The sequence below is a fragment of the Callithrix jacchus genome, chromosome 10 (genome assembly GCF_049354715.1).
Source record: "Callithrix jacchus isolate 240 chromosome 10, calJac240_pri, whole genome shotgun sequence".
Lineage (NCBI taxonomy): Eukaryota > Metazoa > Chordata > Mammalia > Primates > Cebidae > Callithrix > Callithrix jacchus.
Genome location: NC_133511.1, coordinates 113175799 through 113203737, shown reverse-complemented (window position 1 = coordinate 113203737; position 27939 = coordinate 113175799). Strand labels below are relative to the sequence as shown.

At 45.8% G+C, this 27939-nt stretch overlaps 1 protein-coding gene across 1 annotated transcript in view; it reads right to left on the bottom strand.

The window, feature by feature from the left end:
- PTPRJ (protein tyrosine phosphatase receptor type J) overlaps positions 1–27939 on the bottom strand; it is a 195156-nt gene that overhangs the window by 18857 nt on the left and 148360 nt on the right. Inside the window, exons 6-18 of the mRNA XM_035262703.3 lie at positions 27100–27300; positions 24046–24309; positions 21116–21373; positions 15442–15699; positions 14160–14435; positions 11745–12035; positions 8543–8674; positions 6590–6800; positions 6351–6475; positions 4382–4469; positions 1664–1705; positions 1151–1159; positions 965–1052 (exon numbers count right to left, since the gene is read on the bottom strand). Of these exons, the coding sequence (XP_035118594.3) occupies positions 965–1052; positions 1151–1159; positions 1664–1705; positions 4382–4469; positions 6351–6475; positions 6590–6800; positions 8543–8674; positions 11745–12035; positions 14160–14435; positions 15442–15699; positions 21116–21373; positions 24046–24309; positions 27100–27300 (2243 nt within the window). The remainder of the gene's footprint in view (positions 1–964; positions 1053–1150; positions 1160–1663; positions 1706–4381; positions 4470–6350; positions 6476–6589; positions 6801–8542; positions 8675–11744; positions 12036–14159; positions 14436–15441; positions 15700–21115; positions 21374–24045; positions 24310–27099; positions 27301–27939) is intronic.

The window sequence follows — 27939 nt, the reverse complement described above, 5'->3', positions numbered from 1 at the left end:
GTGGTTCCAGCCTCCCAGTTTGTGGTGCTTTTTTATGGCAGCCTAGGAAACTAATACAGAGGTCAGAATATAGGAAAAAGGACAACCCTTGCCTTTAAGCAGCTGCAACCTGGAGGAGAGGTATACACAGAAAAAACTAATATTACAACAAGCCAGAATTAAAGAAATGCTGAATATTGGTACCAAGCAACATGTTACAGAGGAAACAAGGAAGTCTGAGCACACAGAATTCAGGATAGGACCCCAGAAAGCCCATGGAGGAGGCAGCATGTGCACTGTGCTGAGTGCTGGGCAGGATTTCAGGAGAGTAAAGGCAGAATTGCTGGACAGGGCAGCACAGGAGGACAAGCTTACATGGACACTCTGAACAAGGCTAGTTCCTGGGCTGGTTGGAGCAGAACATGGGGCACTGAAAGGCAGACACTGGCCAAGAAAGTCCTTCTGTAGGCCTTCACGTAAGCCTCACAAACCACCCTGGGCCACACCATCGTCAAGCCCCAGACTTCTACATGCCCATTTGGTTTCTTTCTAGTTCATACAGTTTCCTAAGTATCCTAGCTAATAGTTCCCTGACTTGAATTCCTAGTTTCTGTAACAGTTTTCTAACTTTCAGGAAAAACGTAAGCCAATTTGTAAGGAAAGTGGCTATGCTTGTCAGGAGTAGGCCGAGGCAGACATCCAGGACAGTATGACACAGCAGGTTTGGAGTGCAGGTGCACAACCCCATGTATTATGTAGCCATTTAATGAAAACTGTTTGTGTGAGCTCATACCTGACTTTGAGCCACTATTGTCCGTGAGTAATATAACTGCACTGCTAACTCTGTAGGAGAGAGAATAAAGCCAAGTACCAACTGCCTATGGTCCCTTGAGTGTCCTTTCAGCTACCTGCCACCCATCTCCTTGGACCCCAGCTTGGGTTGGAACCTGATACAATTAAAAACACAGTATTTATAGCCACATACTTCATATTCTTCCGCAAACCCACAGTTGGAGTCGGCTTGCTGCTTCTTGAAGTAGGCCTCAAAATTCTCCACTCTGATTAACTTAGATCTAAGAAAAAAAAACTTATCAGGATTTTTTACATTCAATGAAATCCATATTCAAATAGAAAAATACTAGTCATTAAAACAAATAAAGAGATTACTTACTTTTTAGGTCTTCATGATAGAAAGGAAAAGAAAAAAATAAGCAATTAGAAAGACTCATTCATTCATACTCTAGAGATGACAATAAACATCTTCCCAAAACAACAAAACCCAGGGTATAATTTGGCAAGAGGAATGTCAGAGTTCCATTATTCACAAAACACTAAAATATGAATCAGGAAATCTGATTTCTAGACCCTACTGTGTAACTAATTGGTTTTGTGACTTTAAGTAAGTTCTTCTCTCCCCTGGATCTTGATAACCTATTTGACATTTTTAATCAAAAAGTATGTATTTATTGGTAGAAAAGTAGAACATGACAAGGAAGCTGGCTTCAGGAGACTAATAAAACATAGATTCCTTGCAGAAAACAGAGCTACCAAAAACTTCCTGATGATCATGGTCAAAATGTGCCAATCGGGAAAAATGACAGCAAGTTCCATCAAAAATTCTTTACAGATAGTCACTAAACAGAAGGGAGGATCTAAAATAAAGCTCATAATTTGAGAGACTTACTTAATTTGAGAAAAGGACACTTCATTATTCTTCGCATCTTTCCTGTTTCAAGAGAAAAGAGACCCATTAGACATAAAAGATTCCTTGCTGTGCTTTTCCCTTGTGTACCTGGAGTCGATGTCATCTATGAACTAAAGGTGTTACACCTTTTCCTCAGGCATCAGTTCATGGACGACACCAAATCCTGCCCCCTAATACTAAACTTAATGACCCAAGCTGCAAATGCCAATTACAAATCTGTGAGATTACTTTCTTTTGTACTATCTAAAAGAAGGAAAAAAATCATATCCAAGTCACTGTTAAGAACTTCCCTGCAAATATATAGCAGTGACATCACCTTATTGTAAAGAAAGAGTCATTATTTCATACTTTATTTCTGAGAAAGCTTTTCTATAAGTGAATGCAGTAAACCAAAAACCATATCAGATCCGGAACTGGCAAGTTGGTGAGGCATCTGCACACTCCTGCACTGTTGACTGAACTCTGCATTAGTGTTTAAGAAAAACTTTCTGGAAGGTCATTTGGTAGTATGTATCAAAACCAAAAGCATGCATACCCACTGACACAACACTTGCCCAGCTTGGAATTTAGCCTAAGGAAATAATCGTGAATGTGTCCAAAGATTTAGGCACAAGGATAAGTAACTGTGGCCAAGGGGGAAAAAAAATAAAAACATCTAGGAAATTGATTAAATAGATCATGGTACTTCCATACAGTTGAATACTCTGTGGCCACTTAAAATGATTATGAAATGGGCCGGGCACGGTGGCTCACACCTGTAATCCCAGCACGTTGGTAGGCCAAGGCAGGCAGATCACCTGAGGTCAGAAGTTTGAGACCAGCCTGGCCCACATGGCAAAACTCCGTCTCTACTAAAATTACAAAAAAATTAGCCAGGCTTGGTGGTGGGCACCTGTAATCCCAGCTGCTTGGGAGGCTGAGGCAGGAGAATCGCTCAAACCCAGGAGGTGGAGGTTGCAGTGAGCAGAGACTGCACCATTACACTGCAGCCTGGGTAACAAGAACGATACTCTGTCTCAAAAAAAGAAAAGATATTGATGACGAAATGAAGCTGCCACCGATGTCTGAACTGAATGAAGCAGGCCAGATACTAACGTGTAACATGACTCCATGTGTGTGCACGCATTTGTGAGTTGGGTCACGTCAAAATGTCAAGAGTAGTTTTGTGTGGATTCTGTGATTGCAGATTTCCTATTTATTTTTGTTCTTCTTTTCTGTATTTTTCACCATAAGCATCTATTACTCTTATTTTTAACAAGAAACAGTAAAGCTGTTTTATCCAGCCACTGACCCATCCATTTCCCCTCTAAAATCAAAACCTAATCTGGCCAGGCACAGTGGCTCACGCCTGTAATCCCAGCACTTCGGGAGGCTGAGGCAGACAGATCACTCGAGGTCAGGAGTTTGAGACCAGCTTGGCCAACATGGTGAAATCTTGTCTCTACTAACAATATAAAAATTAGCTGGGTGTGGTGGTGATGCCTGTAATCCCAGCTACTCAAGAAGCTGAGGCAGGAGAATCGCTTGAACCCAAGAAGCAGAGGTGGCAGTGAGCCGAGATCACACCACTGCACTCCAGCCTGGGGGACAGAGCCAGACTCCATCTCAAAAGAAAAAATAAATCAGAACCTAATCTAAAAGCTGGAGCATAAGCACCGCCTGTCAGCTCAACAGGGCAGGGTGGCAGCACAATGAACCGGCCTGGACCGCATGAGGACGCCTGGGGCAGAATGGAGATTCCCTGGTTGACAACACCTGATAGCAAAGAAATCCCAACTAACACGCACAGGCTTCACACGTGACACAGTCAGACAAGAGGGTGTGCTATGAAGTGCAAAGACCAGGTTCAAGTTCCGTTTCCACACTTCCTGATTCAGCGTCTGCGTCCTTGGAAGGGACTTACTGGACTTGCCTCACAGAGCCTCATCCATGAGATAATTCATGGAAAGCACAGATGTGGGCACACGGTGAGCACTCACAAAAGGGCTGCTACTTTTACCATTTAATGACCTCACAGGGCAGTTGTATAGATAAAATAATAGTAATAGGATAAAAGGTACAAGACACTGAGAAGTGCCTTATTTATTTGATCCTCCTGAGCTTTACAAGTTAAGACGCAATGATTATCCTCCTATCTAGATGAGGACATTAAGCTCAGCTTCACAAGTTAAGCCACAACGATTATCCTCCTATCGTAGATGAGGACATTAAGCTCAGCTTCACAAGTTAAGCCGCAACGATTATCCTCCTATCGTAGATGAGGACATTAAGCTCAGCTTCACAAGTTGGCTGCAGTGATCATCCTCCTATCATAGATGAGGACATCAAGGAAACTTTGACCAGCTTCCTAAACAGCTGGTCAAAGACAGAGCTGGTGTTAAAACTGAGCTACCTCTAAAATGAAATCTCTCAGCATCCTAGTACTATGAAACTGACTTATAAACAAGAACACATCATTTGACAGTAGCATCCCACACTGTGGCATCTATCAATGGCCAGATGCGACAGCTGGGAGCACATCAACATCACCCAGCTGGGGGCACAGGAAAGAGGACTGACCAAATGCAGAACGCTGTGGGTGAAGGGAACATGGCGTTCATCATATCATTCCTTCCAATTCTGTGAATGTTTGAAATGTTCCTTAATAGAAAGCTTCCTTAAAGACCAGAGCACTATTATCAGCATAAGCAGTATCACCTCTTCTTTCTCCAGAAGATGAAGCCTCCCACAGTCACAATAACCAGGGCACCAAAGATACAGCCAAAAACCGCTCCACAGATGACACCTGAGAAAAGTCCAAATGGGAGACACTTGAAGAGGTGTACCTGCAGGCCACACAATGTGCTAATAACCAGCCCAGGACCCTAACATCAGAGGGCTCAGGTGTGCATGTGGAATACACATGCATGCACACACGCGTGTGCACGCACACACACGCACACACGAGTTAAATAACTTTGGACCTAACACTAGTCCATGCATCCTGTTCCCAACCCATTACTACCTGGAGGGTTCTGAGAAAGCTACTGTTCCTCTCCAGGTCTCAGTCTCCTCAACTGCAAATTTAGGGAACTGGGCTGGGTTTTCAGGGATTTTTCCTGCCACCTCTGACTTTTTGAGACTAGCACCCACATACTTCTGCAGAAAGTCAAAAAGTCAGAGGTGACAGCATCCCACATACAGCAGCATCCATGCTCAGGCGACAGGAAACCCATTTGTTTACCAGGGAAGGATGTGGGGCCTACTCCCTAAACTTTCCTTCTGGGGCAGGGATTCTTTCCTGCATACAACAAGCACCAACTAGGAGAAACACCAGACAAACTAACAAGCTGGTCCTTTCACCTCTGGCTTGAAGGTAGGGGACGCGGCCCTCTTGGATCCCCGAAGCTCCTATATCACTTAGGTTTACGTGATAAAGGGTAGAAGCACTTGACAAGGGTCCAAGACCAGAATTTCAGGCCTGCCTCTAAAGCCATGGTGTAACCCTGGGCAAGTTACTTCCCCTCTCTGGGCCTTAACAGTTTTACTTCCAAAAAGTGGGCAGAGCACAGTGGCTCACGCCTGTAATCCCAGAGCTCTGGAAGAAGGTGGAAGGAGGCTTGAGGCCAGCAGTTCAAGACCAGCCTGGGCAACATAGCAAGACCCCATCTCTACAAAACATTAGCCAGGCATGGTGGCACACACCTGTGGTCCCAGCTACCTGGGAGGCTGAGGCGGGAGAATCCCTTGAGCCCAGGAATTCAAGGTTACAGTGAGCTATGATCATGCCACTGTACTCGGGCAACAGAGCAAGACTCTGTCTCAAAAATAAAATAAATAAACTGGTGGCTCATGCCTATAATCCCAACATTTGGGAGGCCAAAGTGCACGGTGGATCACCTGAGGTCAGGAGTTCGAGACCAGCCTGGCCAACATAGCAAAACCCTGTCTCTACTAAAAATAAAAATAAAAAAATAGCCAGGTGTGGTTGGTGGCACATGTCTGTAATCCCAGCTACTTGGGAGATGTTGCAGTGAACCAAGATCATGACACTGCACTCCAGCCTGGGTGACAGAGAGAGACTCTATTTAAAAAAAAAAAATACAAAAGCTAGCCCAGTGTGTGGTGGCAGGTGCCTGTAATCCCAGCAACTTGGGAGGCTGAGGCAGGAGGATCCCTTGAACCTGGAGGTGAGGCTGCAGTGAGCCAAGATGGCGCCACTACACTCCAGCCTGGGTGACAAAGCAAGGCTCCATCTCAGAAAAATAAAATAAATCAATAAATAGAATTGAAATTATGATGTAAAATAAACAGCACTGAACAAGACAAATTCTGTGGCTTCCTCTGATGTTAGTATTTAAGGACTCAATGCACTGCATCAAGCTGTGTGCACAGCATACGGGCACACAAGTGACCACACAGAGATAAGAGGACTGAATAACCTTTGCAGACTGGAAGGGCAACTGGCATTTAGAGAAGGGAGAGTGTGGGGTCCAGGATGTGGGGCCTGGGAGGAGGAAGCCCAGTAAGTGTGGTGACCCAGTGACATCTCAACTTCTGGGAGAGGAGAGCTGGGCACACCAACCCTCCTGAAGGTCTGAGGGAGGCATGCACGCAGCTGGTCTTCTGTGGACACTTGGAGCAAAACACCTCAGAACCAGTGCCAGGACTGTTGTGCTCACCCTACCTGGATCCTGGGGCAAGGAAACGGCCTCTGAATAGCGACTGAAGGACACATAGCTCTCGGCCCCATCGATGAGCCCGTTGTTTTGAGGGTGAAAGGTAATGTTGGTGAAGCCAGCCACACAAGCCCTGTGGAATGACAAAGAGCAGAATGAGGTCCCTGAGATGTGTCTAACCACAGGCACATTGAGCTTTAGGCTCACAAGGCTCAGTTCCCAAAGAGCAAGAATCAGAAGATGTTACCGGTAGGAGCCCAGAGGTTCCAGCTTCCCATTGTAATAGCCAAGTGTGGTTGACTCATTCCCAACATCGATTTCATATTTCAAAACTTCAGACAAGCTCTGGGAACGTCCCTTTTCTTCTGTTCTTACGAGGTATGTCACGTAAGTATCTGAGGCTCCCTTTTTGAAATCCTCATATGTGTATTTCAGGACATCTGCAGAAGGGTGACCAGCTAAGAAAGGCACACAGAAGGAGAATCATAAGGAAGTGATGGCAGAGAGATTTCGTCTCCTGCGTATCTACGTGGTGGTGATACTGGGTGATAGTGATGCAGTAGCCATCTCTCAAGTATCTCTCTGTGCCAGGTTTGACTTACATTGAATTCTAAGCGCTTCACCTACAGTAATTCATTTCATCCCCATGATCCCCATCACACCAGCTTATTGTCTCCACTTTACAGACAAGAAAACGAAGGTGCAAAAGGCTAACAGGACCAGGCCCAAGGTCACACCGCCTATGAGCTGGGGTTGGGTTCCCAACCCAGGGGGTCGCACTCAGAGCCTGAGGTTTCATCTGATCACAGGCTAGTACTGGTCAGTCTGACTACTATGCAACATGGCCTTCCTCAATGGGATTTGTTGACAAGCATCACAGCAAAATGACTAAGAGCTGGAAACAGAACCGAAATTACAAGACAGAAAGAGAGAAAGAGTTCAATCTCACTTTTTGAAATTTTGCCATAGGTTATGGCACCAGCAAATTTCTATCCTCCCAGATCCCCAAGTCCCTGACAGTGTGATTGCTCTCTACCCTCCTCGAAGAGATAAGGACAGCACCACAGGGGAGAGAGTAGGCTGAGAAAACACTGCATTATTCATGCATAAAGAATCCCCCAGACCAGCCACAAAGGCTCACGCCTGTAGTCTAGTTCCAGCACTTTGAGAGGCCAAGGTGGGAGGATCACGTGAGCCCAGGAGTTCAAGACGAGCCTGGGCAACATGGTAAGACAGGGGAGGGGAGGGAAGAATGTAGGGGAGGGGAGCGGAGGGAAGAACGGAGGGAGGGAGGCAGGTAGGCAGGTAGATGGAAGAAAGGCAGGAAGGCCAACAGAAGAAGGAAGGAAGGAAGGAAGGAAGGAAGGAAGGAAGGAAGGAAGGAAGGAAGGAAGGAAGGAAGGAAGGAAGGAAGGAAGGAAGGAGAGGGTGGGAGAAGGGAGGGAAGGAGGGCAGGTGTACAATAAAACAAAACTTGGACTTTTAAATCTAGGCCTTATGCAAGCACTCACATACAGCTACCAAAGAGCCTCTCAAATTATTCCTTTCTTACCACAACGGAATATAACAGAGCCCTTTAAGGAAAAGCAGCCTTTAATCCACCTCTTCCCTCAGCTAAGGAGATACTCTACAAATTCCCACTAGCTAATGCAAATCCTTTTCTATTTTCTTTCAAAGGAAAATCATCCTTGGAGGATGGCATGTGTGTACGTGTGTGTGTGTGTGAATGAGGGAGACAGAGACAGAGATAGAAATGGAGTTGGTTAAAACTAATATTCTACCACCTAAAAAAGGCCATGTGATGTAAAAGAGAAGAAAAACCTAGATCACAGGTCAGCTAGTTATGGGCCACAAGCCAAATCCAGCCACCCAGCATGATAAATAACATCTAGTAGGAATGGCACCACTCATTCCTTTGTGTCTTGTGACTGCTTGCACACTACATTGGCAGAGTTGATTGCTTGCAACAGAGTCTATACCACCTGAAAAGCTTAAAATATTTGCAATCTGGCCCTTTCCAGAAAGTTTGTCAACCATCAGGCAAATAGCTCACCCTCCTTCTCAGTCTGAGTACATAGCACAGGTGGCAGTGAGAAGACAGGCATGTGTCTGCATCACTAATGTCCCTCGGTGGGCATAGAGAAAGCTCTGGTCACTGCATCACTCACCAGCTGTTTAACTCATGAAGGCCTCTCCTTACCTTCCCCGGTGGTAAGAATGACAGCATAGGCTTTGATGGGTCCGTGGCTGGCTTCAAACCCACTAAACTTGACCTTTACTGAATTGTGACTGACAGATGTAATATTAGGGGATTCATCTGGAGGAGGGGGATCTGAAACAAAACAAAACATGATTACCCAACATTGAAAACCAAAGCAGCACATAATTAGGTAGAGAACATGCTCCAGCAACTTCCTCAAGTTCTTACTCTGGAAACTACATGCTGGGCTCATGAAAAGCAGCAAATCCAGAAGCAAAAGGCAGGGAAGGAAACTGGTGGGGAGCAGGGATGGGAGACCCTGGGAAACCCGCCCAACTCACAATGACCCCTTCAGGGCATCCAGCCACATTCTCAGGGCAGGCACTCAGGAGCCTTGTTTGGTTTTGCTATTGTTGTTTTGAACACTGCATGCTTCTATTTTTAACAGACTGATTGAAATATAACTAGACTACAACCAAAGAGATGAAAGACTTGTACAGTGAAAACCATAAAACACTGATAAAATAAATTAAAGACACAAATACACAAATACTTGCAAAGATATCCCATGCTCATGGATTGGAAGTCTTGATATTGTTGGAAGAATTCACACTACTCAAATCATCTACAAATTCAATGCTACCCCATCAAAATCCCAATGGCATTTTTTACAGAATACAAAAAACAACCCTAAAGTTCATATGGAAAGTGAAAGACCAGAAACAGCCAAAGGAGTCTTAAAAAAGAATAAGGCTGGAGGACTCACACTTCCTGATTTCAAGACATATTTATTACAAAGCTACAGTAATTAAAACAGTATGTTACAGGCATAAAGACAGACATCAACCCATAAAACAGAATACTGAGCCCAGAATTAAACTCTCACATATACAGTTAACTTATCTTCAACAAGGGTGCCAAGAAGACACAATGGGGAAAAGACAGCCTCTTCCACAGATGGTGCTGGGAAAACTGGATATCCACGAGCAAAATAATAAACTGGACCCCTCTCTTACACCAGACACAAAAATAGACTCCGAACAGGTTCAAGACTTAAACATTAGACCTAAAGCTGTACATTGTAAAATTTGTTTAAAAAAAAAAAAAACACCACATCAGGGAAGAGCTTTTTGACATAGTATTTACAATGGTTGCTTGGATACCACATAAAAAGCACAGCAACAAAAGCAAAAATAGACAAGCAGGATTAAATCAAACTGAAACGGTTTTGCACAGTAAAAGAAACCATCATTCGAGTAAGAAGCTAGTATCTTTGCATGGGAAGATGGCCTGCCCTTGTCCTCTCCCCCAGTCCCTTCTGACTCAAGATGAGCCAGGTTCATTATTCTGAGATCTGGGGCGAAAGGGGAGAGTGAGAAAGAGACTGTGCAATGGAACTCTAGTGTGGCCTTGGGAGCTGCATGCTGACACCACACGCTGACACCGCTTGGCCCCAGAATCAGCTGGCTGGCTGAGGGCAAAGACAGAGCTGATGTCAAGGAGAAGAATCAAAGATGAGGTGGGAGAGAACACACTTTCTACAGAGACCTGGCCACAGCACTGCTCCGTGTTCTGCATAAACAGTGCCCGCATTTTTCCCAGAGTTGGTCTAAAATATCACCTAGAGAAACCCAACAGATCCTCTTCCCAGAAACCAGAAAAGCCCCCACAGGATACTCCACGGATGGCCTCCAAGCCAGGGTGCAGAGCCACTCTCTGAACTAACCCAAAAGAAAAAACACACTGAATTAAAGATGATCCACTCCACACACTATCTGCCTAAATTCATCTCACACATACAGTCTCGGCTGTTCTCATTATTTTTTCATATTTTTAAAAACTAAATGAAATGGGATCTTGTTATGTTGCCCAGGCTGGTTTCCTGGCCTCAAGCAATCCTCCCACCTGGGCCTCCCAAAGTGCTGGGATTACAGGCATGAGCCACCACACCCAGGCTGTTCTTGTTATTATGTATATATTCAATACTCAAGAAGACAGAAATCTGGACTCCAAAACAACCACAACACAATCGTCTAAACCTGCACTGATACAGCAGCCCCCGGTCACACACAGCTGCTAAGCCCCTGAGATGTGACCAGTTTGCATTCAGATGTACTGCAAGCATATAACACAGACCAGATATCAAAGACTTCCTACAAAAGATGTAAAATCGCTCATTGATACTTTATAGAAATTACATGTTGAAATAATACTTTTAATATCCTGAGTTAAATCAAATGTTATTAATTTCAGCTATTCCTTTTTACTTTTTAAAAAAGTTTTCCTAGAAAACTTTAAATCATATGTGAGGCTCACATTGCACATCTAGTGCCTGGTCCTGCTCTAAACTACAAGCTTCACAACCTCACAAGTGCCTGACAGCAGTGACCACTAGGAGGCGCCATTCTCATGTCTGATGGTCAACTGCCAGCACAGGCTCCTGCATTTCCCATCAGCTCTATGCCCTATAGCTGGCCAGAGAGGGTCCGTCCCCAGGTCCTTGCCCCAAAACTGGCAGCTGATGCTAGCTTGCCCACCACCAGACCTGGAAATCCTCTCCTTCTCACTGCTCTTCTTAGCTCCAGGGGCCCTGTCACCCCTACTCACCATAGAGCCCCTCACCACAGCACACAGTAAGCCACCAACAGATGTGGGCTAAAAGATGGCTGGCGCAGTGGCTCATGTGAGTAATCCCAACACTTTGAGGCCGAGGCAGGTGGATCACTTGAGGTCAGGAGTTCCAGACCAGCCTGGCCAACATGGTGAAACCTCATCTCTACTAAAAACACAAAAATTAGCCGGACGTGATGACATGCATCTATAGTCCTAGCTACTCAGGAGGCTAAGGCACGAGAATCACTTGAACCCAGGAAGCAGCAGCTGCAGTGAGCTGAGGTCACGCCACTGCACTCCAGCCTGGGCGACAAGAGCAAGACTCCATCTCAAAAAAAATACAAAGAAAACATGGCAATGAGTTACGCTGTAAAGAAAAGGAACCTTTTAGAATGTAAAGAATGAGTCTCTCTTATTCTGCTTTTTAGATGATTTATATACAATGAGCAACCAGTTTATGCCAGTAAAAGCTAATATTTTAGGGGAAATTAAAAAAACAGACTTCTAGTCCACACTTGCAGACCCACTGGGTCAGCCTCTCCAGGAGTGACCAAAGTACCATCTGACCAGCGCCTGCCTGGCAGCCCACCTGTGATGCCAGTGGTGCAGGTGTTCTGGGTGGGGGCTGCCATCTTTCCACAGGACACAGTGGTGAGGCTGATGTTGTAGGAAGTAGAGAAATTCAAATACGTGACTTCCGTCCTGTACTCAGTGTCATTCTCAGAGGAGCAGCTCTCCAGCTGGGTCACATTGTCCCAGGCTCCACTGCTGACCTCCAGCTCAAAGCCTGCATTGGCGCCCGGAGGGCAGGTCCATCTGAGAACCAGGGCTGGCTCTTTGGGGACCACTTCGCAGTCGAAGGAGGCCACAGATGCAGGATCTGCAAAGCAAGCACAGCATATTGAGATTCCAGGACTTTTGCCTTTGCAAACACAGAAACGGAGTAGCAGAAGCCTGGCAATGAGGAGGTGGTGGGTGATGTGGCGGAAGAGGCAGGGGCTGACCCTGAATTGGGCAACACCAAACTGTGTGACCTTGGGTCAGTCACTAAAGTGCTGAGTCTCAGCTGCAGGACTCTTTGAGAACTGAATTGAACAATGGTGTCAGGCTGTGAGGGGTAGCAACCTCCTCATGTGTACCGTCTCATCGTGAGGCCCTTCTGATGCTCCTTCTGAGACTGGTGAGGCCCATACTGTCCCATCTGCAGGTAAATCCACCGAGGCTCAGAGAGGTTAAGTAATTGGCTGATGATGTGGCAGGTGGTGAAGCCAAAACTAGATCCCAGGTTTTCTAAGTCCAAGTTCAAGACACTCTCTACTCACAAAACATAACTGCATCATCAATGATAAATGGTATCAGTTTCCTCATCTTCAAAATGGAGTACTTGTCTCTATCTGAAGGCCAAAAGATTTTTATTGAGGACTAATATCAAACTGACGTAAATGGAAAATTCCATATTAAAACTGGGGGCGAGTATTACTGTTAATTGAATGTCACAGAAGTTTAGAGCAGAAGAAGCTCTACCAAGGCACCTAGCGCAACTCCCACATTCTCCACCCAAGGCTTGGAAAGGTAACCTGAACATTGCACCTACGTTTTTTTTGAGATGGAGTCTCACTCTGTCGCCCAGACTGGAGTGCAGTGGTATGATCTCAGCTCACTGCAAACTCCATTTCCCGGGTTCAAGCAATTCTCTGTCTCAGCCTCCCAAGTAGCTGGGATTACAGGTGCCCACCACCATGCCTGCCTAATTTTGGTAATTTCAGTAGAGATGGAGTTTCACCATCTTGGCCTGGCTGGTCTTGAACTCCTGACCTCATGATCTATCCGCCTCAGCCTCCCAGAGTGCTGGGATTACAGGCGTGAGCCACCACACCTATCTTTACAGCTCCTGTTCCACTCACACCCAGTCATAAATGCTTGGATACAGTTTTTCTCTTGCTATAGGCTACAAATAACTAAATCTAAGATAAATATCAGCAATGGAAGCCACCCAAATATCAAAGATGGGTGTCTAGACCAGGTGGGATGGAGCAGAAGTGACCCAAAGCTGTAGGGATTTCTGTGGCCATCCCACTGACTATTGAAAGGCCAGAGGCCATCAAGGCCGGAGCTCCTACACTACCAGGGAGGCTGATCCCATGAGACCGCCACTTCAAATCAGCCTGAACATACGTGAATGGCCTGGGCTAAGAAAGGAAGAGATAGGAGTGAGGTGGGCAGAAAACGAGTGCTCCACAGGTGTTGAGTGATAAAGGTGCCACAGTCAGCACTGTGAGCAGAAGTGCCCACCACCGTCTGCAAAGCCTTCCCTGGGCTGCCCCAAATGCATCCTCAATGACACACAGGGCTCTTTTCTTTATCACACATTTGGAGTTGTGAGATAGGTGAGGATCAAGAAAGATGCAAAGGCTGAGCATCATTTCAACAACAACCTTTCCATCTTCTCCAGTGCAAAAGACAAACCAAAACCTGCAAAGCCAGGCATCATCCACGTCCTGGCCCAGCCCCACTCAGGCCCCGCCTCCCACCTACACCCTCCTGTTCCCATGGGTCCACTCCTCCCACGCTTGCCTGCTGCTCTTCCTCCAGCCTCCAGGACATGGTGGCGACGCTGCACAGGCCTCTGCCTATAATGCTCTCATGCCCTGATAGCCACATGGCTGCTCCTTCTCTTCATTCAGATCTTTGCTCAAAAGTCACCTTATCATTGAGGCCTTTCCTGAGCACCCTATATAAACATCCCACTTCCTCCTTCCAAAATAAAAGTTCCAAGAAGGCAAGGACTTGACTGTCTGGCATGTGGTATATGCTCAATAAATATTTATTGAATGCAGAAGTGATGAGAGCACTGAGACAGCACCAATAAGCTCAGATGCCTCAGAAAGCTCAGTGTCCATCATTGCATATCACAAAAACCAAACAAACTACAGACTGTGGAGGACCGATCTGCAACGTCAGCACCACTCAGGGAGGAGTCCAAGAGGCAGAGAGCTACACTCACCGGTACAGAATGACTTCCTGCCAGGTTCCAGTGACTCCATCACACCCCCTACTTGAGCAAAGATCTCCACTGTGTATGATGACCCAGGCATTAAGTCAGTGACTGTGGCTTCAGTAATTCCAACGTCGGTGACTAGTGTTGCGTTGCTGGCATCTCCAAACTTCACAATAAGAAGGCGGTAGGAGTACGTGGGAGAGGCATCATCGAAGTTCTGCCAACTTAAAGTTGCTTCTGTGGTGTTGGTACTTACATCAATGTTGGACACATTGCTGGGCCCTTGATTTAAAAGAAAAGAAAATTTATGTAAAAGCACAGATTAGCTAGAATTCCAGGACTATTTTATTTACTACACCCAAAACTAGACTGGCTCGTTTTAGAAAGAATGAATAAAGCTAGTATTTGCTGGCTCAAAAGATTGAAAACTTCCCAGAAACACATGAAGAAAATAATTATACAGATTAAATCTACAAAGAAGTTTAATTTACACTTCTTTTAATTCTTCGAATTTATTTCAAATATATTTTTAAGATATAATTTCTAATCTGTTTTTTAAATCTAATAGATGAGGCCAGACACAGCGACTCACCTCATGCCTATAATCCCAGCACTTTGGGAGGCTGAGGTGGGCGGATCACCTGAGGTCAGGAGTTCAAGACCAGCCTGACCAACATGGAGAAACTCCGTCTCTACTAAAAAAGATAAAAAAAAATTAACCAGGCGTGGTGGCGCATGCCTGTAATCCCAGCTACTCGGGAAGTGGTGTGGCAGTGAGCCAAGATTGCACCATTGCACTCCAGCCTGGGCAACAAGAGCAAAGCTCCACCTAAAAAGATCAATAAATAAACAAATAAAAAATAAATCTAATAGATAAAAGAGAAAATATGCTAAAAGCATATTCCAGACTAACATCTTCGCCATGTATTCAATTCAGATATTAGCAAAACACCTCCCTCACTGTCGCAGGCAAAGCTCCTCATCTGGGCAGTATCTGCCAGTGCCAACATAAGGTGACCCTTCTTTACTCTGCATCCTTTAGGAATGACAAGAACATTCCTAAGGAATCACTTCCTGCTTCTAATGACAATTCTGAATTCACTGGTTGAAGACCAGTGCCCCATGGGGACAGCAGAACCATTGCTAAGACCAGTGTTTTCAACTTGAGCGGTTTCAGGGTCAGTCTGGATCCCAGAAGCACACTGACCATCATTTAACCAGTGCTTCCTCCAAAAGATGGTCAGAGAGGCTGTTCCTTAGAAGGGCTTACTGTTCCTAAGAGACTTACGTGTGTACTGTGCAATGGAGGTGGAGTGCCCCCGGACGTGCTCCACTTCTGGAGAGATGGTGATGTTATATAAGGTGCCCGGGATCAGGCCCCGGAGAGTGACCACTTTGTCAGACGTGCTTGTGGGGTTAGAGCCATGCTGGGGCTCTATGACTAAATGGTAGACATACTCAGAAGCATTGTCTGGGTTCTGCCACTCCAGCTCCATCTCCATGGTGGTGACGTTGACCACGCGGATGTCAGTCACTGCGCTGGGAGCTGCTCAGAAGAAAGGAAGAAGGGAAACCTGTTACTGACTATCATGACGCCTAGCTTCCTCTCCAAGTGCTGGCAAGAGAACCTGCTCTTTTGCCATCAGACTTTAAAATGAGTTCACAAAAGGCACAATCCAAAATCTAGCTGAGAAATGCACATACTCAGTGCTCTCAAGAATTTTAGCTCTTGATGCAGACGAACTTGCCTGTTCATCTTACCAGTTCTCCAGTTTTTTGTTTTTGTCATAAAAATGAGCCGTTAGGCCAGGTGCCGTGGCTCACACCTGTGATTCCAACTTTGACAGGCCAAGGTGGGTGGATCACTTGAGGTCAAAAGTGTGAGACCCGTCTCTACTAAAAATACAAAAATTAGCTGGGCGTGGTGATGCACACTTGTAATCCCAGCTACTTGGGAGGCTGGGGCATAAGAATCACTTGAACCACAAAGGGAGAGGTTGCAGTGAGCCAAGATCACACCACTGCACTCCAGCCTGGGCAACTGAGCTAGACTCCATCTCAAAAAAAAAAAGCCCTTCAAGGGGGTCTTCTGAAGTGGAAATTACAATTCAGTTTCTTCAGCTGAGTGCTGGTAATGAGATGTGTTTGGTTTGTAAAAGTTCATGAAGCTACGCACTGAGGATACGTCCCTTTTTGGTATGTGTATTGTATCTCAATAAAGAGGTTTCTTTTGTTTTTTTAATCACTCATTCAGGAGGAAACATCTTCCCATGACACAGCCTGACAGGCTGAAGAGGAAACGAATGGTGAGCTGACCTTTCCTAAGGTGAAGCATTTGAGGACAGGTGAGGAGGGGAAAACAGGCACACCCTCCGCCCTCAGACCAATCAGAAGTGGAGTCCCCACAGGAGCCCGCCCTCCGATCCTCTCCCCTGCACACTCAGCCACGCCACCATGGATGCCTACATCAAGGCCAGGAAGTAACAGCGGAGGCAGGGCCTCTTTTCTGCTGTGGCTTTCAACCCCTTCTCTCTTCACCTGGCAGCGAAGGTCAGCTCCAGGGAGAGGAAATGCACAGGTAGGAGACAAAAAAGGGAAATGCTTTCACTGCAAACACCTTGGCTTTAAAAAAAAAAAAAAAATGTGCCATGTGCATATACAGTCTACTCCAAAATTAATTTTTTTTTTTTAAATGGGTTCTTAAAGAGAAGACACCGGGAGGAGCCTTTGTTTCCTACCAGCAGATTCCTGATGTCAAAGGGATTCCACAGACAAAAGACCATCAAAGACAGCGTTGCCTATAAACATAAAAAAAGGCCAGGCACAGCGGTTCACGCCTGTAATCCCAACACTCTGGGAGGCCGGGGCGGGCGGATCATGAGATCAGGAGATCGAGACCGCCCTGGCCAACATGGTGAAACCCCGTCTCTACTAAAAATACAAAAATTAGCCGGGTGTGGTGGCGCACAACTGTAATCCCAGCTATTCAGGAGGTCAAGGCAGGAGAATCGCTTGAACCAGGGAGTTGGAGGTTGCAGTGAGCTGAGATGACACCACTGCACTCCAGCCTGGGCAACAGAGTGAGACTCCTTCTCAAATAAATAAATAAAAATTAAAAACTAGAAACAACCTATATATTCAATAACACGGGAGGGCTGTGGGCATTGTGATCTGGCTGCATGATGAAACAGTCTGCAGCCACTAAAAACATGAAGACCACACTAACTATGGGGAAAGCTGTGGTACAGACTGAGTAAAAAAAGATTCAAATACAAAATAAAAGTATTTGTGTAACAATTACGATAATGCAAGCGAAATGTATGACTGGACACAGAGAGAAAAGGCATTCAGCTGGGTTAGAAGAGTGGAGAGGTTTGTTTCTTTTTCTTTTTACTGCGGTAAAACAGACATACCATAATATTCCTCATCTTAACCATCTGTCGGTGTACAATTCGGTGGTATCAACATTTACAATGTTGTGTAACCATCACCACTACCTGTACCCAAAACACTGTCATCATCACCGGCATAAACTGCAGCCATTCCACAATAATGCCCACTCCCTCCTCTGCACAGCCCCCGGTAACCTCTATTCTACTTTCTGTAGAGTATGAAGTTGTCTAATCGAGATATATAAATGCAATCATACAGTATTTGTCCTTCTGTGTCTGGCTCATTTCACTTAGTATAATGTCCTCGAGATCTATCCATGTTGTACCATAAATCAAAATTTCTTTTTATGGCTGAGTAATATTCTGTTGCATGGATGTTCCACGTTTTGTCTATCCATTCATTTGCTGATGGGCTCTTGGGTCCATCTTTGGGCTCCTGTGAACAGTGCTACCACTATGAACACAGGTGTACAAATAACTTTTCAAGGCGCTGCTTTGAATTCTTTTGGAGTTATACATAGGACTGGAATTACTGGATCATATGGTATTTGTCTCTTTTTTTTGAAATTGCTTTTAATGCTATGAAGCTGACGTTTTCGAGTAACAATAAAGGTTATTTGATAATATAAAGGTAACCTCCTAAGAGTTTAGATCTTATTGCAAGCCTTCTGGACTTTCATTCGATGGGACCACTGAATGAAATGGGTCCTTTTAGACAATGGAATTCCACGCAGGTGTTAAAATTACCCTGCAGAAATACTGATATTAAGAGGAAAGTATATTCATAATAAACTATAGCAAAAGAGATACCTTCTCCTCACTAATACTAAACCTTACTGCTGTACCACATCAAAGTGTCAGTCTACATGGTGATTAAGTGCTTGGTCTTAGACACCAGACACAGGTCAGTTTGCCACCTTGTCTGAGAACCTTAAGTTCACAGAGCCTCCATTTCCTACCCTGTAACACAGAGATGATAATACCTACTCCATGAAGTTGTGTTAAAAATGTAAAATACAGTATGAGAGCACTCTGCACCTTGCAGACCCCCAACATATTATATTATTGTTACAGTAGGTTCTGGGCAATAGCAAGGAGCACAATATCATCTGTCCCCCACAGTGGTGATCCTCTTACCATTATCCACATCCTTAAAGACAGAAGAAACATGTTAATGTTAAGACTTCACGTCAACAGTTTAAAATGCAGACTTGCAAAGGGAATACTGCATTTCATCTGGGGGATGCCTTTTAGCAGATCCCTTAATTTTGAAACAGATCCTGTGAGTGACTATCGGCACTTAACTCAACCAGCACAGTTGAAGAAGCTTCTAGGAGAATCTCAAAAGCCTAACTAAGGCTGTGTGCGGTGGCTCACAGCTGAAATCCCAGCATTCTGGGAGGCCGAGATGAGCGGATCACCCTAAGGTCAGGAGTTCAAGACCAGCCTGGCCAACATAGTGAAACCCTGTCTCTACTAAAACTACAAAACTTAGCCAGGCATGGTGGCACGTACCTATAATCCCAGCCACTCGGGAGGCTGAGGCAGGAGAATCATTTGAACCTGAGAAGTGGAGGTTGCAGTGAGCTGAGATTGCACCACTGCACTCCAGCCTGTGAGACAGAGCAAGACTCCATGTCAAAAAAAATAAGCCTAACTAATTTCATGTGTGATTCAAGAAATCTGTCCCATTTCTTTTTTCTACCTCTGTATAACAGATTTCAACCATCTTGAATCAAAGATCAAGGAAGACTGTATGTTTTCAACCTGTCCCAACACAAATTATCTCAAATTTTGTAAACAATAATAATGAACATTACTCTCTAGGATTTCCCAAAAGTTTCTCCTATAATTTATTTAAACTGTTTCTATAAAAAAAAATTTTTTTTTAGACGGGGTCTCCCAGGCTGATGCTGGTCTGCAATTCCTGGGTCAAGCAATCTTCCCGCCATAGCCTCTCGAGTATCTGGCACGATGGGTGCAGGCCACCGTAGCTGACTATAAAATGACTTTAGCAATTTCAATTAGCCTTCTAGAACTAGCACACTGTTGCATCACAGTGTTGTTTATGAATGACTGTAAACAATCCACCCACCCAACACAGCCCACTAGTTCATTTCTAACACATCTTGACCAGAGGTTTTTAAACTTTTGGCTCTTAAAAGTTATTAAGGCTCTAATCGGCGTTAGATAATTTACCAACTTAAAAAAAAAGTTACTAAGGCTCTCAGAGAATTTATATTTACATAGGTTATATTTGTTGATATTTACTATATTAGGGATTTAAAATGAAGAAATTATTAAGATGTAAGAATCCACAGCATACACTCCCTAAGCCCTCAGAGAAACAATGTCACCCCATATCGGATCAAAGCTGGAAAACTCCAAAAGAGAATGAAGTTAAAAAGCCAAATAGCATTTTAGTATCGTTATGATAATACTATCTTGGAGACCCCTTGAAAGAACCTAGGGTCCCTAGAGAGCCCTGAACCACAATTTGAGAACCACTGATCCAGCCTGGGGGTCAGCAAACATTCTCTGTAATGGCCAGAAAATAAATATCTCAGGCTTCACAAGCCACACATTCTCTGTTGCCACTACCCAATTCTAGCACCAAAGTAGCCATAGACAGTACATAAGCAAATGAACATGGTTGTGATCCAATAAAACTTTATTTACAAAAACAGACAGTGAGCCAAATTTGGCACAGGGGCCAATATTTCTGCCAACTCTGTTTCAGACAATAGAATTCCATGCAGGTGTTCAAATCATCCTGTAGAAATATTAAGAGGAAAGAATATTCGTAATAAATTAGCAAGTTGGGGAAAACGCAGATTACAAAACCACATGTTCAGGATGGCCTCGATGTTTGTAAAAGAAAGAAATATATATTCGTGGGCTGGGTGCAGTGGCACACACCTGTAATCCCAGCACTTTGGAGGCTGAGGTGGGTGGATCGATCACTTGACATCAGGGGATCAAGACCAGCCTGGCCAACACGGCAAAACTCTGTCTCTACTAAAAGTATAAAAATTAGCCAGGCATGGGGGCACACATCTTAATTCCAGCTACTCAGGAGGCTGAGGCACAAGAATTGCTTGAACCCAGGAGGTGGAGGTTGCAATGAGCCAAGATCACACCACTTCACTCCAGCCTGGGTGACAGGGTAGGACTGTCTCAAAATATACTTAATCAGGAGATCAAGACTAGCCTAGTCAACATGGCAAAACCCCGTCTCTACTAAAAGTATAAAAATTAGCCAGGCATGGTGGCACACACCTAATTCCAGCTACTTATACTCACACATATATTTGTGTATCTATATGTATATGTTTAAAAATTGTAAAATATCATACATCCAAAATTATTATCTCTGCTTGATGGTTTCCATGTAAGTTTTTTCTACTTACTTGTCTGTATTTCACATAATAAATAAGCATTAGTATCATAAAAATTTGTAAAGGTTTTTCTTAGATAATTAAAAGGAAAGCAATATTTGGAAACATTATTTTATTATGCTGATTTCCATTAAGAAACATGATGGTTTAACAGCAAAGCCTGTTTGCTTACCAGTTCTATTGCAAATGGTCTGAGATGCCCCTTCAGTCCCATTTGGTCCTTGTGGAACTATTTCAAAGCAATACTTGGTTCCAGGGAACAAGCCACCAATGGTAATACTTCGGTTGGTGGTTGTTTCTACCCAAGACTCGCCAGCTCCCTCCGGTGTGATACGCATCTTAAAGGATTCTGTATCATTGCTGCTCCACGCTAAGCTGATCTCCCTCGTGCTGACCATTGTCACTCGGAAGTCGGAAACTGGACCAGGGGCTGTGCAAAGAAAGTAAACAACTAGGTTAAAAATATATTTCTCCAGAAGACAGGGATGCCCACCTCAGAAAATATTTACACTGAGATGAAACGTACACTTAGGACACCTGATTCCTCTCTTTGTCTCATCTCACCTACAACACAAGCCCCTCACAAACTGCTGTTTCTGGCCATGGAGGAAGCACTTGATCATGAGGGTGCAGAAGCTCATGACTGCACGCTGTCACTCCCAGGAAATGAGAGGAGGTGTGGTCAAGGGCTCAGGCTCTGGGGCAGAGCCTTGGCCACACTGGCTGCTTTATCTTGAATGCATTACTAGCCTCTCAGAGCCTTTGTTCAGGGAGGTATCAACAGCAGAGGCCACTCCTGACCTCCAAAATCCATGCTCCTGTTTTCCCTTCATCATATGTACCCGGATTTTTTCGCCCAGTGTATGTACAGTTGTGGGGAACAAAGACCACATTTCCCAGCCTCCCATGCAGCTAGATGTTGCATGCGACTAAGTTTTGATCAACAGAGTGTGAGCAGAAGTTCTAGGTGACTTCTAGGAAGTGTCCTTAAAGAGTGGAGCTCAGCCTTCTGCCCTTCCTCCTCCTTACAGCTGGAGCGTGGATGCGATGACTGGAGCTCACGCTGCCTCGCTCTAGAACCAACACTGTGGGGGTGGCTGCAGCTTCCCGATCCCAGCATCGCAGCTCAGAACATGCACCCCAGATCCAGCAACTACAGCAGGGACTTCCTGATTCCTCCCTCTGCTGTCTGTGACCAAGGTGGTGACTGTCCAGGGGTCAGTTCTGCAGCCTTAGTCCAGGAGTCATTTCTCGGGGCCAGGCCTAAAGCCTGCTCCCCAGTTGTCATGAGCTGAATTGTGCTCCCCAACCTTCAAATGTTTAAGTCCTAATCCCGAGGACCTCAGAATGTGGCTGTCTCTGGAGACAGGGTCATTAAAGGGGTAATTAAGTTAACATGAGATCATATAGGCAGGCCTTAATCCAGCAAGACTGGTGTCCTTATAAAGGGAGATGAGGACATAGGCACATGAAGACTAAGGACAACCCTGTGGGCCAAGTGCAGTGGCTCATGCCTATAATCCCAGCACTTTGGGAGGCTAAGGCGGGTGGATCAACCGAGGTCAGGAGTTCGAGACCAGTCCGACTAACATTGTGAAACCCCATCTGAACTAGAAATACAAAAATTAGCCAGGTATAGTGGGGGGGCGCCTATAATCCCAGCTACTTGGGAGGCTGAGGCAGCAGAATCGCTTGAACCCGGGAGGCGGAGGTTGCAGTGAGCCGAAATCACGCCACCGCACTCCAGCCTGGGTGACACAGGGAGACCCTGTTTCAAAAAAAAAAAAAAGGACAACCCTGTGAAGACACAGGGAGAAGACCAGAAGAAACCACACCTGCTGTTGCTTTGATCTTTAACCTTCAGGCTCCAGAACTACAAGAAAGTGTCTATTTCTGTTGTTTAAGCCACGCAGGCTGTGGTACTTGTTCTGGTAGCCCTAGCAAACTAATACAGCAGCTCTTCCAATGACTCTGTGAAACCTCAATTCCTAAGATAAATCCCTTCTGGTTAAAATAGCTCACAGTTTCTGTTTCATGCCACTGAGCCCTAGATAACCGCTACTGTCCCCATCCTGCCTAGCACTGGGTTTCCATTACAGGAGAGAGAAATAAACCCCGTCTTGCTTAAACCATGGATACTCGGGTTTTTTGTTGTTGTTCTCAGTGGTGTCATTCATGGCTGAACCTAATCCTAACAGATTAAACAGTAAAAGGTAAAGAAATAAAAGCATATTTCATTTTCCCAAAGAGCCAATCCAAAATGCATCTGTAAGAGTGCTAAGGTGTGCTTTCTGGGAAGAAGTGGACATTCTGTGGGATAAGCCCTGGGTCCAGAGCCACACATCCCTGGGTTCAAGCCCTGCTCTGCTATTCACCAGCTCTGTGGCCTTGGGAAAACTGTTGAGCCATAAGGCTGTAGTTTCCTCGCCTTAAAAGGGAACCCCAGTACCTACCACAGAGACCACTGCCATATGTACAAAGCTCCTGGAACAGTGCAAAATGCAGTGCTGGTGTCAATGCTATCGTTTCATAGCATATCATCAATATTATACCACCACACTACTAGTGCACCATCACTGTGATATTTTACATTATTAGACCTTCTTTGGAACCAAAAGCTTTTTATTTGTTGCATGAAATCTTATTTTTAAGGGACATTTAAGCAAACAAAGATGAGATACAGCTGTGCCAGTGATTATTATAATGTCAGTACCCAAAAGACAAGGGGACATGAATATCCAGGTCATTTCTGCCTCCCTGTATCATTCACTCTAGGTCTCTTCTACACTGGAAAGAGTTATAAGTGCGGGCTCCAGATGAGAAATACCAGAGGTTTTAATCTCACCTCTGTCACTTTCCAGCTGTGACACCTGCCTAGCACCTCTCTCAGCCTTGGCTTCCTATCTATAAAATAAGTCTACTGCCAACCACGTCACAGGGCTGTTGTGAGCATACAATGAGCCAGTGCAAGGAGAGCATGTCACACAAAGCTCGGCATGCAGTCAGCCGACAGTCACCATTATTACATCACACGGCCTGCGTCTGGGCCTGGCACATAGCAGGATAGCAGAGAAGGGGAACGAGAGCCACGCATGAACTCACTGGTGTACAGTTGGAGGAAGCCCGGTATGCCCTCAGTGCCATCTAGGAAAGGACGCACTGTGATGCTGTAGAAGGTGCTGGAGCGGAGGCCCAAGATGATGGCGCGAGGCTCGCCGAAGGTGCCATTGAGGGAATGCATCTCCCCCATCACGTCTATCTTGTAGGTATAGACAGAGGACGGGTCACTATCATTGATTTTCCAGGTCAGGATCAGGCTTGTGGCACTGATGTTCACAACAGTGACATCAAAAACCTGAGGAGCATCTGTGAGAACACAAGGGAGTTAAAAATAACCAGAACAGCCAAGACAGAGAGAGGCAAAGAGGGAGAAGTCATTGGGGCATGCTGTCGAGCCCAGGAAACTGCCCTAGGAACTGTTCCTTCCTCTACACCATCAACCACAGCTAGGAAAGCATGAGGGTCCCAGCCAAAGTCAGGCATCACCAGGCGGTGAAGGAACAACCTCGCCAATGGCGCCTGCAGGGTTACTCTTTGTTCCTTTACATTGACTTTAGAGATTTGACCCAAACGATTTCATTCTTGCATCATTTGTGTTTGACAACTTTTCTGGGTTGTCAAATGATGCAAGAGTGAACGCTGTGATCTACGTGACCGCCTGAGATCACAGAAGTCCGGAGAGGCAGATCTGGGTTCCAGGGCTCACTCTGCTGTGACAGCCAGCTGGGCCGAGGGAAAAACCACTTGAGCTCAGCTTCCTCATCTATAAAACCGGGAGAGCAATCCTAACCTCAAGAAAAGATAAACTGAGTGCCAGTTACTGGCCACCTGCCCACTCCACCCTCCCAACGTATCCCCTGTCCTTCCCTTGCCTGCTCTGTGCTCAGGAGGCTGATCCTGTGCAAGGCATCACCAGGGGCCTTGCTACAGGAGCTGTGACCAGGTTCCACCATAAGCCAATGGGCAGGCCCCTGGGGGGCCACAGGAGAAAGGAGTCGGTGCTTCCTCCATAACCTCCTGCTCTGGGCCTCCTGTCCTCCACTGCCCCGGCTTTCACTGGGCTCCAGAAACACCCTGTCCTCCCCAGTCCTTCAGCCCTAGAGGTGGCTTTCTGCAGTGGGATAGTCCTGGAAGCCTCACCAATGCTTTCCTTAATGCTGCCCCACCTAACTAGCCACTTAAAAAGTGGGTGGAAATGTGTGTTTATCTGTGTGTGTGTGTGTGTGTCTCTGTGTATGCCTGTGTGTATTCCTTTTGAAATCCTAAACCCCAATGTGATGGTTTTAGGATGAGGGGCTTTTGGAAGGTAATTAGGTCATGAATTTAGGTCATGAATTACCTCCCTCCTGAATGGAATTAGTGCCCTTATCAAAGAGCTGGAGAAAGACCCCTCCCCCTACCCCTTCAACCATGTGAAGACCCAGGGAGTCTGCAACCCGGAAGAGAAAGAGGGCCTGTACCCAGAGCCCTGCCACGCTGCACCCCAGTCTCAGACTGCCAGCCTCCAGAACCCTGAGAAATAAATGTTCATTGTTTGCACTACCTAGTGCATGGTCATTTGTTACAGCAGCCCAAACTGACTAAGACATATTTGTACACACACACTCGTCCCTTATAGAGAGGGAAAGGCTACTATAATAATTATTTACCAAGCATTAAGACAGTTCAGTGCAAACTAGGATGTGTGAATTCACACCACCAAGAGCCTGAGATGAAATCACTACTACTTTGCTTTTGCTCAAACTGCTTTAAAAAGCAGGGGCCCCAGGCCCACACACATCCACGGGTCCTTTTAGCAAATCAGTTAAAGTGTCCTTCCCCTGGCTGGACCCAGCCCTGGGTGCATGGCTTGGTGCAGGACACACAGGCTAGATTTCAGCCCCTTTCACTCTCACACAAGCTTACCATTGCAGAACACCCCACCCCTGCCAACAGCACCCGTGGAGGAGCCCCTTCATCCCCCTCCATCCTCACCCTTTGGAATCCAAGCCCTCCTCACCCGAAAGCCTCCCGCTTGCCACTCCTGCCAGGTCACTGACAGCCCCATGAGGTCAAGTGGCCTCTCCTACAGCCACATCCTCCCCACCCCACCCCCACATTAGCAAAATCAGTACAAGGGGAAGGAAGGACACAAATGGACCCTCCCTCGACACGGATACCAGGAAAAGCTGTCATTCCTCACAGACACCGCTTCTCACCAATGTCTTGCCAAAACTTCTAGCCCTATACAGATAACACAGCCTGGCCAGTAACTGCCTCTAAGTATTCCCAAACATGTTCCCCTCCCACTCTTCTCGCCAAAGCCTCCAGATAATTGGTGAACTTATAGAGTGGAAGTGCTGATAAATTATAGTGAGGAAGCAGGAATGTGCTTGTCAACAAGCATTTCCATAGAAAGGCTGGTATGAATTACAAGGGCAGGCGAGAAAAGGAAACTTAGTTTCTTAACTCAGAGTGGGGGAAAAAATAAGCAATGATTATCTATTTTTAAGAGGAAAGTATGCCAGGCGCAGTGGCTCATGCCTGTAATCTCAGCACTTTGGGAGGCCAAGGCGGGTGGATCACCTGAGGTCAGGAATTCAAGACCAGCCTGATCTACATGGAGAAACCCCATCTCTACTAAAAATATAAAATTAGCTGGGCGTGGCAGCAGGTGCCTGTGATCCCAGCTACTTGAGAGGCTGAGGCAGGAGCATCGTTTGAACCTGGGAGGCAGAGGTTGTAGTGAGCCAAGATCATGCCATTGCACTCCAGCCTGGGCAACAAGAGGGAAACTCTATCTCAAAAAAAAAGAAAAAGAGGAAAGTATTATGCCAGTTTGTCTCATCAGCCACCAAGCGGCGCTGTGAAAGACGGTATGAGGCAGTGCCCAGAGGCTGCTCCATGTATTTCATTGCACTTAATGAGAGATATGCACAGCCCGTGAAGTTCAGAAGAAACTGACCAGACCTGCTCTGTCCAAAATCTCCTCCAGGAAGCTCCCTCTGACAACAAAATTTGTTGTTATGCAAGAAATAACTCAGAATCGGAATCAGCGGAGACAGAACATTGTACCAGGAAACTCTGGCTGCCACCATTTTACAAAGTTCAACCTACATGTCCTGAATTCTTTGGTCTGGGGCTGTCCTTCCATGCCATTCGCTGCTTGGGAATAAACGGTGGCATTGTATCGGGTGCCAGGCTTCAACCCGACAAGCAGGACTTCCGTGACTCGGGGCTGCTGGCCGGAGGATGGGAACTCTTGGCGCACAGGGGCAGTGGGGCTCCCTGCCTGGCTTCCCTCTGTGTTGTTGGCATCTGTTTCAAGCACAGGAGACAAAAACACATCATTCACAAGAAGGACACATCCCCCATCTCCCTTCGGAGCCCCTGCCCCATCGGATGGCCATCAGACAGTGGCCACAGTTGGTGCTCCATCAATATCTGCTCCCTTTGTCCTCCAGAGAGAGATACAGCCCCTAAAAAGGCCTGATCGCTCCATCTCCATTTGTACTATTATTCCAGAAACACCATAGATATCTGGTGTTTCTCTTTCAAACTCTGCTTATTTCAGGTCATTCTCCCTTCTTTGTGACATTATCTTCTCCTGTCCCAGCATTAATTTCCAGGGACAGCTCTGTGAAGCAGACTTTGCTAATCAGAGCCCTCTCAAGACACGTTTCCCTGGACCAGACCCCAGCTGCTGGGGCAGCTGCAGGGTGTGTGCAGAGGGAGCTGCTCTGAGAATGAAGCTGATGAACAGAAAGAAGCAGGAGGGAGGGATGAGAATTGCCTCATCTCTTTCTCTAAGGCCTCCCCCTAGCAGGAAAATCCAGACAAGCCAATAAATTGTTCCTTCTGTCTGAGCTATCCAATATCTGGTTTCTGCCACTTGCAAGCAAGGATCCCAACACCCACTCCATAGCTGTTTTCTTAAGTGTTACATGCAGGGTAAGT